At 38.3% G+C, this 14,321-nt stretch overlaps 1 protein-coding gene across 1 annotated transcript in view; it reads right to left on the reverse strand.

Moving 5' to 3' along the window:
- Window positions 1-14,321, reverse strand: part of GC (group-specific component (vitamin D binding protein)) — a 44,849-nt gene that overhangs the window by 9,820 nt on the left and 20,708 nt on the right. The window contains exons 4-11 of the mRNA XM_015567929.1: window positions 13,163-13,374; window positions 11,871-12,003; window positions 11,465-11,559; window positions 5,678-5,807; window positions 4,300-4,502; window positions 3,376-3,505; window positions 2,827-2,924; window positions 325-457 (exon numbers count right to left, since the gene is read on the reverse strand). Coding sequence (XP_015423415.1) covers window positions 325-457; window positions 2,827-2,924; window positions 3,376-3,505; window positions 4,300-4,502; window positions 5,678-5,807; window positions 11,465-11,559; window positions 11,871-12,003; window positions 13,163-13,374 — 1,134 coding nt within the window. The remainder of the gene's footprint in view (window positions 1-324; window positions 458-2,826; window positions 2,925-3,375; window positions 3,506-4,299; window positions 4,503-5,677; window positions 5,808-11,464; window positions 11,560-11,870; window positions 12,004-13,162; window positions 13,375-14,321) is intronic.

Raw genomic sequence — 14,321 nt, forward strand, 5'->3', positions numbered from 1 at the left:
TGTCTTCTTTTTTTCTTCTTTCATTTAAAAAAGCTGTTACTAGGTTACAATCCACAATTTGAAAAACACTGCTCTTTGCTGTCTGTAATCTCACTTTTTTCCTTTAAAAGTGTAAAATTTCCTAAGTTTTGCAACTCCCTCAATTTGCTTTTGAATTAGCATAGCATGAAAACAGTCATTTTTCTTTCATTGTAAATACAACGAAGTTATCACAGCACCAGGAAAATACACAATGACATTTCAATCACAAAAATAAATGAGTAAATCTGAGTGCAGGAGTCTTTGAAAACTGTGCAGGAATAATGGATTATCAAATCTTCTTACCTTAGCATCACAGTAGAGAGGAGGGGAGTTGATGGAACAGCACTTAGAGGCAAAATCTGAGCGCTTCTCAACCAGTTCTTCCAGTTCCGTGTCTGGGGCATCTGGCAGTTTTGCTCTCAATCGTTCTGTCAGCCTGAAAGACCATTTTTTGGTAAGGTTTTACTAGATGTATTCTATAAAGGTTTCTAATGCAAAAGCTAGCCACTTACGATCTGGTACAATAAAAAATGAGAATAGAAGTACTTGGTCCTCTCAAGAAAATTATGTTTCTATTTGGGGAACTATCTTTAATGACTCAATTTGAGATTAGACAGTAAAATCTGTGCCTCTTTTAAGACCGAGAAAGTAAACGCACAAACTGCTGCTGCCTTGAATTCCAGCTTTCCCCCTTTTGTACCTTCAATTACATCATCGTGGATAACTTCATTGCTTTCCTTAACCTTTCATCTTCTCTCCACTTCTAAGTTTCAAGCTCCTGCAAGGACATTTCCCTTATAGAAATTCATGCCACTATAATGCGTTTTTTCTTCTCTCCTATTTTGAACAAATTCCCCCTCAGTTTGCCTCACCAACTAGACTGGAAAACAAGGTCAGGAATCTTTGGCTCTTGTTTTCGGTTCTGCTATTGGCCAGCTCTCCATCTCACTGCCAAGGTGGTATAGGGCTTGTATTCACTTGATTCTTTCCCAGTTTGAACTGTCTACGATCTTGGTCACTCTACCCTCATGGTGGACACTCAGCCTGGTTTTATGACTTTCTCCAGGAATATTTGCCAGCCCAGTAGTAGGCAATGGGAGGTGGAAGAGACCCAAATTTATCTCCAGTTGGAGTTGGGGTTGGGCTTGGCAAGATGAATGCTGGGAAGGGATAAGAGGGTCAGGGGACTAGTCTGCTCCTGAAAGCATTATTGAAACGAGTCGGTTCCAGTTGGAAGGAAAGGCAAGCGAGACCAGAAGGAACTCAGAGGGTGGGAGAAAAAAGTAAGGATTTCAAATACTTAGATGGAATAGCCCCAATCTTCTCTAATTTCACAATCTTAAATTCAATTCTAGGACATGTTCATATGGAATTAAGATTATATAAATTATCACTCAATTGCCCCAGGCAAACCTGGTGCTCAAAACTGTTGGGAAAAACTTAATCTTGCACTATCTGCTTAACATTATTCTATGCTATCTTCATATTATTCTATTATATAATTTTCTGATAAAATGTTAAATAATTTTGCACCTAAGGCTTTCCCTGTTTTTATGTTTTCTATTACAGCTTTGCTAAGGCTGATTTCATGGGGGTCATTGAAGGAGGTGTCCAGCTCTGGGAATTCTTTTGGAAGGTCTTTTTGTGGAGTTTATTTGTGCTGACTTGAGGCCTGTGTTGTTCAAGATGCTGTGAAACAGATCTAAGGCATCTACTTAATGCAGTGGCTCTCAACTTTCTGGCCCTTTAAATACAGTTCCTCATGTTGTGACCCAATCATAAAATTATTTTCGTTGCTACTTCATAACTGTAATGTTGCTACTGTTATGAATCATAATGTAAATATCTGATATGCAGGATGGTCTTAGGTGACCCCTGTGAAAGGGTTGTTCGACCACCAAAGGGGTCCCAACCCACAGGTTGAGAACTGCTGACTTAATGAAACAGAATGACAGTGTCTTCTCAGCAGAGACATTTTCCAGGAACCCAGTAAAACTGCTTTCATTATTATGGCTCCTTATTTTAACGTAAAAAACCTACTTGTAAAGAAATGCCTTCTCCTCTTAATGGAGAAAAATGACTACTGTACATTATGAATGATTGATTAACAGGTATATTTACAATTTATAGAGACTACATACTGGTGATGGGTAATACTATACTTAATTGAAAATTTGGGTCCTCTTGTCAGACAAAATAGTTTTAAGTTAGATAACATTTTCCAACAGTTTTATAGTTTCTTATATATAGGAAAATTTACAGATTGTTTTAGGGCAACAATGTTAACAAAGTTAATTTTGTTTTCTTTTTTTAAAAAATATGTTTTATTGGTTTTTCACAGAGAGGAAAGGGAGAGGAATAGAGAGTTAGAAACATCGATGAGAGAAAAACATCGATCAGCTGCCTCCCACACACCTCCCACTGGGGATGTGCCCGCAACCAAGGTACATGCCCTTGACTGGAATCGAACCCGGGACCCCTCGGTCCACAGGCCGATGCTCTAGCCACTGAGCCAAACTGGTCAGGGCAATTTTGTTTTCTTAATCAAGTCATTACATGTCTTGTAATTTATTCATTTTTGGCGGTGTTCTAAGCTGATATATGTAACTCCCCCCAGCCCCCACCAAAATAGCTGTTGCTTACACAGATAATAGATTCTAATTACTTTTTAAAACAAACTATTTTAATTGAACCTCCTCTTTTTATTGCTCACTTAGCACATCTTAAGTCTTCCATATGCTTTCAAACTACAATAACAGGTTATATTGATAAATTTGGGGCACACAAGTAGAACTAGACCCTTACTTTTTCTTGTACTCAGTAAATGTGTTCTCTGAATAATCAGCACATAGTTCATGTCCCTTGTCAATGAAAGAAGATAGTTCCTCCTTCAGTTGTGGAACCTGTAAGAAAATAATAATTACACAAAAATTTTTATCTTAACCCTGTTCCAGGAGGCGCAAAATCAGAATTCCATGTAACCTGTCAGTAAGAGTGTTTAATCTATACCAGACATTGGCAAATATTTTCTGTATGAGGCCCAGTCGTAAACATTTTAGGCTTTGTAGGCCATATATAGTTTCTGTTGTAACTATTCAACTCTGTTGTTATGGCACAAAACAATCACAAACAATGCATAAACAGTGAGCATGTTTATGTATGAACATTGAAATTTGAATTCCATATAATTTTAATGTCATGAAATGCTAATCGTTTTTTAAAGCCATTAAAAATGTAAGACCATTTTAGCTCACAGGCCATACAAAAACAGGCAACAGTCTAACTGTGGCCCCTAAGCTCCAGTTTGCCAACAGCTTGAATTAGACCGGATTGTTGAAATTTAGCAAACTGCACCTTAGCATCAAAACAGACTGCAGGGTCTTTAGAGTCACAGCATTCTCCCAGGGTTTTGAAGGTTGGCTCAAGTATTTTACTGAGAAATACTTCTGGGACGTCAGTTCTCCTAGATAGTTCAAATGTATACCTGGCATGAGAGAGAAAGAAGATGCACTTTAACATGCATGGGTATACTTGTGAATATGTATCATGTTTTGAAATTTGCATCTATAACAAAGGCAGAGCACCTGGTTTCTGCATATTTAATTAAAAATCAAAGGTTTAGCTAAAACAGAATGCAAATGAGCAAGTTTAGGGTTCAAAACAATATTCTCATTGAAATACAAATTATTAATAGTTGCTTTAAAGTTATTGTGACTAGTTAATACTGAACTAAAGCTCTGTCTGTACTATATCTATAGTCACATACTACATTATATATATATATCTACTTCAAATGCATATGGAATTGTCCATGTGTAACTATAACACAATTCTATCTAAAGCATCAAATGCATATGGAACTGTCCTTTGTGTAACTATATCACAATTAATTCTATATAAAGCATCAAGTAGGTACTTTATGTGGCTATTCTGTGAAAATAGATTTCCATAAATTTCTTTGATTATCTTATCCCATTGCTGTCTCTGTATTTATAAAAACAATGAGTATTTTGATAAGTATAGATTTTCAGTGCAGTCTAAATTCTGCCCTCTGATATTGATAAATGTTTTTCTGGCAATTTGACCTACTTGTGAAATTTATGCCATGAATGTGCATATACTATTCATAGTATATGCAACTCATGGTGTATTTATTTTAATTCTTTCCTTAGTGATGCCAGGTAAAGGTTTACCATTTCTTCCCCATCTAGTTTCTTTGTCATTTAATGCCAGTGAATATCCATACTGTCAAGGAGATAATAGATCATCTCTACTTACCTGTCCATGGCTTTGGTGTTTCCCTTGCCACACACATCTTTACTTGTGGGCAACGCAACTTCTGGCAGCTCTGGCGGCTGAGTAGCTGGCGTGAAGTAGACACACATAAATATGTCCATGGGTGTTCTTTCTTGACAACAGTCCCTAAACTTATCATTCTTTGTGGATAAGTTGTCACAGATTTTTACTGTGTGTTCAGGCAACTACAAAAGCAATTGTGATTTTTGTGCATTGTTAGTTTTCTGGTAGATCCAAAGTAAGGAAGGTTAACACAGCCTTACCAGCATTGGCAGTGGGTATAAAAAAGTCAGTGGGAATGCTCTTAGAAAGTAAATTGGTATAATATTTTTGGAGGGAAATTTGTCACTGTGTACTAAAAGCCTTAAAATGTACAATTTAACTTCCAAGAATTTATCCTCAGAAAACAATTATGGTGAAGAGAACATTTAGTTATAAGACTCTTAAGGACAGAGTCACTTAAAATACAAAAAACCTCAAACACCTAAACCCAATAATAGAGGACTAGTTAGATATAAGTAAAGTATACCTAGAAGATCAATGTAGTATATTTTATATAGATATATTGAGAAGGAGGAAAGGAAAGGAGAGAGAGAGAGAGAGAGAGAGAGACCTATTAATGACTTAGCCATTATAAGTCAGGTTATAGAAAAGACCCATTAACACAGACACATATTCTTAATGGGAAAAGACCAGGCAGCACAATATTGCTGTTCCTGAAGAGATCCATAGACTTTAGATAAATGAGAGTGATTTTATCTAAAATAACTGTTCAAACTCATATCTACTTGAAAGTATTGTGCAAATGAAAAACGGTGGAAAAAACTGAACTGACCATCAAATTCTGACAGTTATAATAAGAACAATAATAATTTCTAATAGTGCAATGGTTGCAGTATTGTCTAATGGAACTTTACTATATGATGATGAAAATTATCTGTATCTGTATAATACTAGTGAGCATTTGAAATGGGGGCTAGTGTGACTGCAGAACTGAAGTTTAAATGTCATTAGTTTAATAATAATTAACTTAAATAACTATATGTGGCTAGTGATGTGGTACCAGGCTCTGCAGGTGCACTAAGTTCTTGGGACTCAGATAACCTTGTCTTTGTGTTTGGACTTTGCTACTTACCAGATGTGTGACTTTAATTATTGACCCTTGCTACTATTCTGTTTTCTCATCTGTAAAGTGGATTTAATGTATTTAAGTTTCATAGGATATATGTAGGTATCATTGAGATGATACAGGTAAAAAGCAGCTTAGAGGAGTGCTTGCCACTTAGTGTGTGGCACATGATGATGATGATGATGATGATGATGACGGCGACAACAACAATGATGATGGGGATTCTCTTACCTCCTTGGCCATGCAGTCCTCAGAGGTAGACCCACAGCACTTGGAGAGGATTGTGGTAACATCTTCAGCGAGTGGCAAAACATCCTCCAGATTAGCAGTAGGTGCTTTTTGGGCTAATTTTATGAGATGGCTAGACAGTTAAAAAAAATCGGTTAGCTTTCTCCAAATCTCAGTTTCCTTGGTTTCATTATAAGCAAACACACTAGACAAATAATACCATAATTTCAACAATTCATCCTTAGCAGCTGCACGGGGCACATCTGCTCTGCAATGGAGCCTATGTGCCGAAGCTACTACTCAAAATTCAGTCATCCCCAATGATTTTTTCAAATTTTCAGTACTCACATTCTCTTTGGGCCAGATCTACATAGTTGAAGGGTGCCTTTAAACCCTGACCAGGTTGCTCAGTTGGTTGGAGCATTATCCCATAAACCAACAGGTTGTGGGCTCAATTCCTGGGCAGGGCACATACCTAGGTTATGGGTTTGATCTCCAGTTAGTCAGGGCACATAGAGGAGGAAACTGATTGATGTCTCTCTCTCTCTCTCTCTCACATAGATGTTTCTCTTGCTCTCTCTGTCTCTCCATTCCTTTCTCTCTAAAATCAATAAAAACATGTCATATCCTTGGGTGAGGATTTAAAAAAATAAAACGGCAATAAAGAAGGCACTAATATCTCTATTTAAGACCAATGTGGTGTTTTGGGGGCCTCTCATAATCTTCTTAAATGTTTTTATAAATCAACTTACAAACTACAGTAGAAATAAAGTAGTGAAGACTTATAGCCTAAACCGCAGTGTTAATACAGTTGATGTTAGGGCATGAAACCCGTACATATTTTATAAGGTTTACAGGGAATTACGTATTTTATAAGGGATTATGCTATACTGCTGATAAATTTATCTTTCCACTTAATGTATCAGGAATATGTTCTATATAATTAAATATTTTTATTGTGATAAAAACATAATAATAAATATATTATATTGGCCATTTATACATATATAATAATAATAATATATACGTATTCAAATTGATTTCATAGAGAAACATCAGTGATGAGGGAGAATCATTGATCGTTTGCCTCCCACACACACCCTCCTGGGGACTGAGCCCAAAACCTGGGCGTGTGCCCTGACCAGGAATCTAACCTTGACCTCCTGGTTCATAGCTCAATGCTCAACCACTGAGCCACACCAGCTGGACTACCCTCTCACTCATTTTTAAGTGTATAATCCAGTAATGTTAAGTAAATTCACATTGTTGTAACAGATCTCTAGAATTTTCTTGTCTTATAAAACTGAAACTCTAGATCCATTAAACACTGATTCTGGCACTCCTTCCTTAGCAGCCATGTTTTCACTTTCTGTTTTTATGATTTTGACTACTTTAGGTACTCCATATGACTAGAATCATACAGTATTTGTATGTGACGGCTTATTTTGCTTTGTATAATGTCCTCAAGTTTTATTCATGTAATGGCAGGCGACTAGAGTTTTTGAGGCAGCATAATATTCCATTGTATGTATATATCACATTCTTTATCTATTCACCTGTCAATGGATATTGGGTTGCTTTCGCCTCTTGGCAATTGTGAATAATGCTGCCATGAACGTGGACGTGTAAATCTCTCTTAAGATTCTGCTCTGTATACCTAGGAATATATACAGGTTGGGGTAAAAGCAGGTTTACAGTTATGAGTACATGAAACAGAGTTTATTCTTGTATTGATGATTAATTATTATATTTTCCATAATAAAAACTGCAAACCTACTTTTGGCCTAGTCTGTTTACAGAAGTGGGATTACTGGGTCATACGGTAATGCTATTATTTTTTTTGAGGAAACTGCATTGTTTTCCATAATGACTGCACCATTTTGCATTTCTGCTAACAGTGCACAAGGATCCCAATTTCTTCACATTCTCATGGATGCTTTTGGCAGTGGCAATTCTAATGGGTGTGAAATGGCAGGGTGGTTTTGATTTGTGATTAGTAGTGATGTTGAAGATCTTTTCATATGCTAGTTGGCCATTTTTATATCTCCTTTGGAGAAATCTCTAATTCCTTTTAATCAGGTTATTTGGTATTTTGTGGTTGAGTTGTAGCAGTTTTTTAATGCACACTGGATATTAAACCCTTGTTAGGTATGTGATTTGCAAATACTTTTTCCCATTCCGTAGGTTGCCTTTTCACTCTGTTGATTGTTTTCATTACTGCTCAGAAGTTTTAGGTTGATATAATCTCCTTTGTCTATTTTCGCTTTTGTTGCCTTTGCTTTGAGTTAATTCCAAGAAATCACTGCCAAACCTGATGTCCTGAAGTTTTCCCCTATGCTTTCTCCTAGGAGTTTTACAGTTTTAGGTCTTATATTTAGGTTTTTAATTCATTTTAAGTTAATTTTAATAAATGGTATAAGGTAAGGTTTCAACTTCATTCTTTTGCAATTTCCCCAATACTATTTGAAGAGACTCCTTTTTCCCTGTGTAGTCTTGGCTCCCTTGTCAAAAATCATTTGTCTGAATACATAGGGGTTTGTTCCTAAGCTCTCTATATTGCTTCATTGGTCTATATATCTTTTTATACTAAGTACTACTGCATCTTGATTATTGTTGCTTTGTAGTATGTTTTGAAATCAGAAAGTATGAGGCCTTCAACTTTGTTCTACATTTTCAAGATTGTTTTGGCTATATGGAGCCCCTTGAGATTCCATTTGAATTTAGGATGCCCTTTCCCCCCCTATTTTTGCCAAAAAATACTATTGGGATATTGGTAGGAATTGCATTGACTCTGTAGATTGCTTTGGAATAGTATGGACATTTTTAACAATATTAATTCTTCTAATCTGCGAGCATGGAATGTCTTCCTATTTATTTTGTTTCATCAATTTCTTTTAGTAATGTTTATAATTTTTATTAATATCTATATATATAAAAGACTAATATACTAAGTGTCCAACCATCTGACCAGTGACTATGATGTGCACTGACCACCAGGGGGCAGGCACTCAACACAGGAGCTGCTGAACTGCAGTGACTTGGCAGCGGTGGTTCTCGGGTGATGCACCCTGAAACTAGAGAGGAGGGAGCCCTATTCCTCGCAGGGCCTGGAGGAAACCCCGCTCACTCCGCAGATGGCGGGGATGGACTGTGGGAGGTTGGCTCCAGGGCGTGTCCTACCCATCTTGCCCAGTCCTGCCCCACTGGCCACGTTCTAATTAATTTCTTTTGAATGTGCATGAATCCGTGCACCGGGTCACTCGTTCTATTATAATACTAGAGGCCCGATGCATGAAATTTGTGTGAGAGTAGGCCTTCCTTCCCCTGGCTTCCAGCACTGGCTTTCCTCTGGCACCTGGGACCCAAGCTTCCCTTCGGCACCCAGGACCCGGGCTTTCCTAGCAGCTCTGGCTTTGTCTAGGGGGTTGTCCAGAAGGTCATTCAACTGTCCAGTCTAATTAGCATATTAAACTTTTATTATTATAAATAGTTACAACAAATTGGCCTCCTCTGAGATGGATATACTATAACTGATTTAAGTATGCTTTTGAGTCCAGGGACATTTAAAAAGTCTCTCTTTTTTCATATTTAAAAAAAGGGGGATAGCAATATTTGCAGCTAAATTTTTGTTCACATTTAATGCTATTTCTTTGGAGTAATTTCCTAGACACTAATGCAAGTATAAATTAATGATTAAGGAAGGTATATCTTAAAGGTGTTTTCTTATATAATAAAAGGGTAATATTCAAATAGACCGAATGGCAGAACAACTGAACAACCAGCCAGTTGCTTTAACATGCATTGACCACCAGGGGGCATGCACAGAACATGGTGGGCATTGGCAGCAGGTGGCAGAGCACAGAACATGGCAGGCATCAGCCATAGCGGGATAGTGGAGCAGGTGAGTGAGGACTCCAGACCAAGGTGGGTCACCAGTCACTGTCATTGGGGCGATCATTTGGTGGTTACTGAAAATTCTTTGCTCCTGCACACCACAGTCCTGCCCAGCACTCACACTGCCAGCACTGGCCCTGCTCTTACCCACTGCTGACGCCCAGCACCAGCCCCGATCGCTCGGCACCATCAGCAGATCACCCCTGGAGGCTTCTCCGCCTCCCCCTGCTTCTGAGGGGCAATCAGGGCAGTAGCTGCCTCTCCCACCTGCTGATGGCCTGCTTGCACCTGTTGTTGGCACTGGTCCCAATCACTCTGCATCATCAGTGTGTGGGAGCAACGGTGGGAGCAGGGCTGCCAGGAGACAGGGGACCAGGGCCACAGCAGGAGGGACCAGGTGGGGTCGCAGAGGATGGGCCGAGACCCACCCCTATGCCCACTGCAGCCTTGCGCATGGCCCACAGTTCCTTTCAAGGTGCACGAATTTGTACACTGGGCCCCTAGTTATATTATAGATTCCTATGTTCTACTTGCCAACTATACTATCTTAATGTAAAAAGAAAACCAAAGTGAAGGTCTAGAGAAAATGCCATTTAGTATTTGAGTAGTTCTAATGGAAAATTATTTTTAAAGGACTAATGAAAGTAGTTTCTATTCCCACTAAGGAAGCTTAGGATCTGGTGCCAACACAAAATAAATTATTTTATTGCCATTAAAGGAAAAAAGTTTGTGGATCAGAGTAGAAGGAATTAAAGAGACTGTAAATGCTATAAAGATGAGATAAAGCTGGCAAATCTATATGTCTGAGGAGATATGAAAGAAGTATAAATATCAAAAGTGTCAAAATTAAAATATGGAGTTAATAGCAGCCATACAAAAATCAAAGGAGAATTACAAATAGAGTAGCTAAGAAATAGGCATACATTCACAAAACTTAAGAGATACATATTAGACAGCACAAAGCTTCATATAACAAATAAGAATCCAAGAAGTTTCCTCCCAAGACAAAAATGGACAAAGCAAATAACAGGTGATTTTATTTTTGCCTTTATATTTGTAACTTATATTTTTACCAAATGCCTGGTGCACAAATTCGTGCACAGGTGGTGTCCCTCAGCCAGGCCTGCAATCAGGGCCGATTGGGGCTGTCTCACTAGGTCCTGATTGGGGCTGATCAGGGCTGGCTGGCAGAGGGGAGGGACTGCTGGAGGTTGGCCAGCCACAGGAGGTTGGCTGTGGGAGTGCATTGACCACCAGGAGGCAGCTCCTGCATTAAGCATCTGCCTCCTGGTGGTCAGTGCACACCATAGTGACCATTCGACCGGTCAACCCGTTGTTCGGTTGCTTAGACTTTTATATATATAGATTTGTAATGCTAATATGAACATGGAGGAAATAATTTCTAATGGTCACCTGGTTTTCCCTAATGAGTATATGGAAAAGGTTGATTAAGAGCAAATCTCATGTTTTACAACATAGCCTTATTTCTTTCTTTTTTTAAAATATATTTTATTGATTTTTTACAGAGAGGAAGGGTGAGAGATAGAGAGTTAGAAACATCGATGAGAGAGAAACATCGATCAGCTGCCTCCTACACACTCCCTACTGGAGATGTGCCCGCAACCAAGGTACATGCTCTTGACAGGAATCAAACCCGGGACCCTTCAGTCCGCAGGCCGACACTCTAGCCACTGGGCCAAACCGGTTACGGCAGCCTTGTTTCTTATTGTTCATATTCTGTGTAGTCAAAAAAGAACTGGGTATACATTTGAGAACTATTGGAGCGTAAGACTATAATCAATGTCTTCTAACAAAAACACTTTCTTAGGGAATCCTAATATTGTGGATAGATAGTGCAGAATCAAACAGCTGCACATACTGATGCTTAATCCTTACCTGAGCCTTGATTTCTCCTTCTCATAAGCAGCATATTGTGAACAGATTCTATTTGACATAATGGTGAGAAGCGATAAATGTTTAATCTGGAGCCTCTAGAAAAGAGATAAGAGAGTCCCTTTAGGCAGTTAAGATCCATTCACAGTAATGTGCAGGAATGAAAAAAGAGACTCTGAATATCATGACTTTTTTTGGATGACCACAAAACTGAATTCTGATCAAAGAAACTTATTGATATTTCTTTTCCAGAAGTGATGGTATGTCTTATTTTCTAATGAACAAAATGCAAAAGAGGCCTCTTAGGGACTTTTATGATCCCAGAATCTGAATTTCTATCATCTTAAAAAGGAATAGCATTAATAGAAGAAACGAGAAAGAGCATAACTATGTAATAAATGGCACTTACCTCTTTCAAAAAGCATACGGTGGGGCTTGATGAGGTACAGCAGGACCCTACCATAGAGAGATAACTCTTGGTATAACTGACTAATAGTGGCAGAGGAGCTTGTCCATAATTAATGGAATATTCATACATAAATCTGTGGGGAGGCAGGGAGAAGGGGAAAGAGCATAGGTCAAACCATTGTGGGAAACAAAATCTACTTTTTCATACATATTTTATGGAGAGAAAATACATGTTAAGTTATAGTTTTAATATCTAAAAAGCATTAAGGATGTACAGAAAGGGTTATAATACCAATCACTTTCAATCAATATTTTCATTAAATAAAAATATTATTGTCTAGATTTCCATGTAGATTGCTTGAGAGGAGGGTCCATTTGTCCCTTTATTCACTTAGTATCTACAGGTGCATGGCCAATGGTAGATGTTTATTGTTAGTTGTATTAATTAAATGCAATTTTACCTTTCATGATCTATCTCTGTTTACGCTCCCAGAAAATTGCTATGTGTAGGCTTACTTATTTATTGAAATCTTTTTAACTTTTAGGACCATAAGACCCTATGGTCCTGAAAGAGACTTTGAAAATTTACAGGAATGGGCAAGCCAGCCAATTTTTATAAAACTGTGACCTGAACTTCATGCCTTTAAATCCCATTTGAATGCCATTGGTTTTGATTATTTTTTAGTAAATATATTTTTTTCATTATAATCAATTTTCACCATTTGTGTTCATTTTTATGATCTTCCAAGATGAATTTAAAGAATCTCCATATAATCTGGCTCTTTAGTAATGTTAAGCAATGAGAGGGTCAGAGTAATATGTTCTGTTATGTAGTGCAACATGCATCCTATTCACAACTGCTTCTTGGAATGTAAAGAATAAAGCTGTTTATTTCTTATGCTTTAGTGGAAATTAAGTATTAAAAATGTGCATAGCAATAACATTTTATCAGAAGGAGTATATAGCGATCACTAGTTTAAGGGGAAACACTATAGCTACTGTCAAATATTTGAAAACCTGTCATGAAGACAGGGGATCCAAGTAGTTCTGCTTCAAGTACTAGATAGGACGAATTGGGTGGGAGCTGGGGAATGGTGGTTTTTCTCTCTGTCTACGAAGACATTGACAGTAGTCAACAGTGACAGCAATGAGCTGTCTTGGATGAAAGTCAAGTTCTTGTTATTGGAATTTATCCAGGTTGCTGTAGAAGAGGTGTATATGGTAGGGGGTTAGGTTAACTATAGTTCTGACATTTTATGCCTTGAAGTTTTACTTCTGATGAGAGCAACTTACTGGTTAGCAAATTCCTTGGGATCTTTCCTGAATGCCTCACAGATTTCATCATTACTTGGCTCTACGTAGGTAGGAAATTCCTGTGGCTGGTGCTTCAGGGCAGCCATACAGAGTTTCCTTTCCAGGCCCTCTTGGGTACAGCACTCAGCAGTTCCTGGGTGCACTGGGAATGGGGAGTCACTATCACAGGACTTAGCAGACAATGCTGACGTCTAGAAAGAAAGAAGAGAAACCAGCAAACTCATATATACACGCTTCCAAGCTTATAGTTCTACATTCAGTATAACATCTTTAGTTTAAAATTCTCATTAATAACAAACTGTCCAGGCCAAAGGCTCTGATTTGGCAATGTGGCAATTTGCATAATCATAGTTACAGGCAAGTACAGGGTCTTATTTATGTTAATAAATGACTTTCCTCAAAGCAGGAGAAAACAGAACCATCATTAATAAATGGGCTGTGTTTGATTGCAGTCATTAAAAGCTTTATCCTCTAGGCCAGTGTTTCTCCACAAGGATATTAACATCACTGAGGATAAGGGAGGTCATTTCCCAAAGATCTCACATGACGTCCTACCTAATTTCTGCTGCAAATACCCCGTCAAGGATCAGGACCCTCCTGCCCTACTCTCCCTGCTTTATTACCTGAGCAGACTCTTGTTAAGTGCTTTAGTCTTCTACATTGGTTTGCATTCTCTTAGCTAGTGGTTCTTGAGCCTGCTTTTGCATCAAAATCTCTCATAAAATATATAAAAATTAAATGCCTGAGCTTCCTATCACATAAATTCTGAAACAGTAGGTCAAAGATGAGGCCTTAGGATCTGTTTTCTCCCAAAGCTTATTCTCATGTGTATCATGGGTTGAAAAATCACTGGTACAGGAGAAACTAAGATGGCGGCAGAGATAAACACCAGGAAATTAATGCCGCTCACAACAATTGATTAATACCTCAGAAAAACAATACGGACATCATCCAGAACCACAGGAAGCCTGGCTGACTGTAAATTCTACAACCAGAAGGAATGAAAGGCACACTGAGACCCAGAGAAGCTGCAGAAGTGAAGTGCAGAGGTACGGGGCTCGCGCGTGCAGAAAGGGGCTGGCACCCGAGGACGCGGCTGTCTTTTTGAATCCGGAGGGAGTCACAAGCTCCCGAGAGC

The sequence above is a fragment of the Myotis davidii genome, unplaced genomic scaffold (genome assembly GCF_000327345.1).
Source record: "Myotis davidii unplaced genomic scaffold, ASM32734v1 scaffold284, whole genome shotgun sequence".
Classification (NCBI taxonomy): Eukaryota; Metazoa; Chordata; class Mammalia; order Chiroptera; family Vespertilionidae; genus Myotis; species Myotis davidii.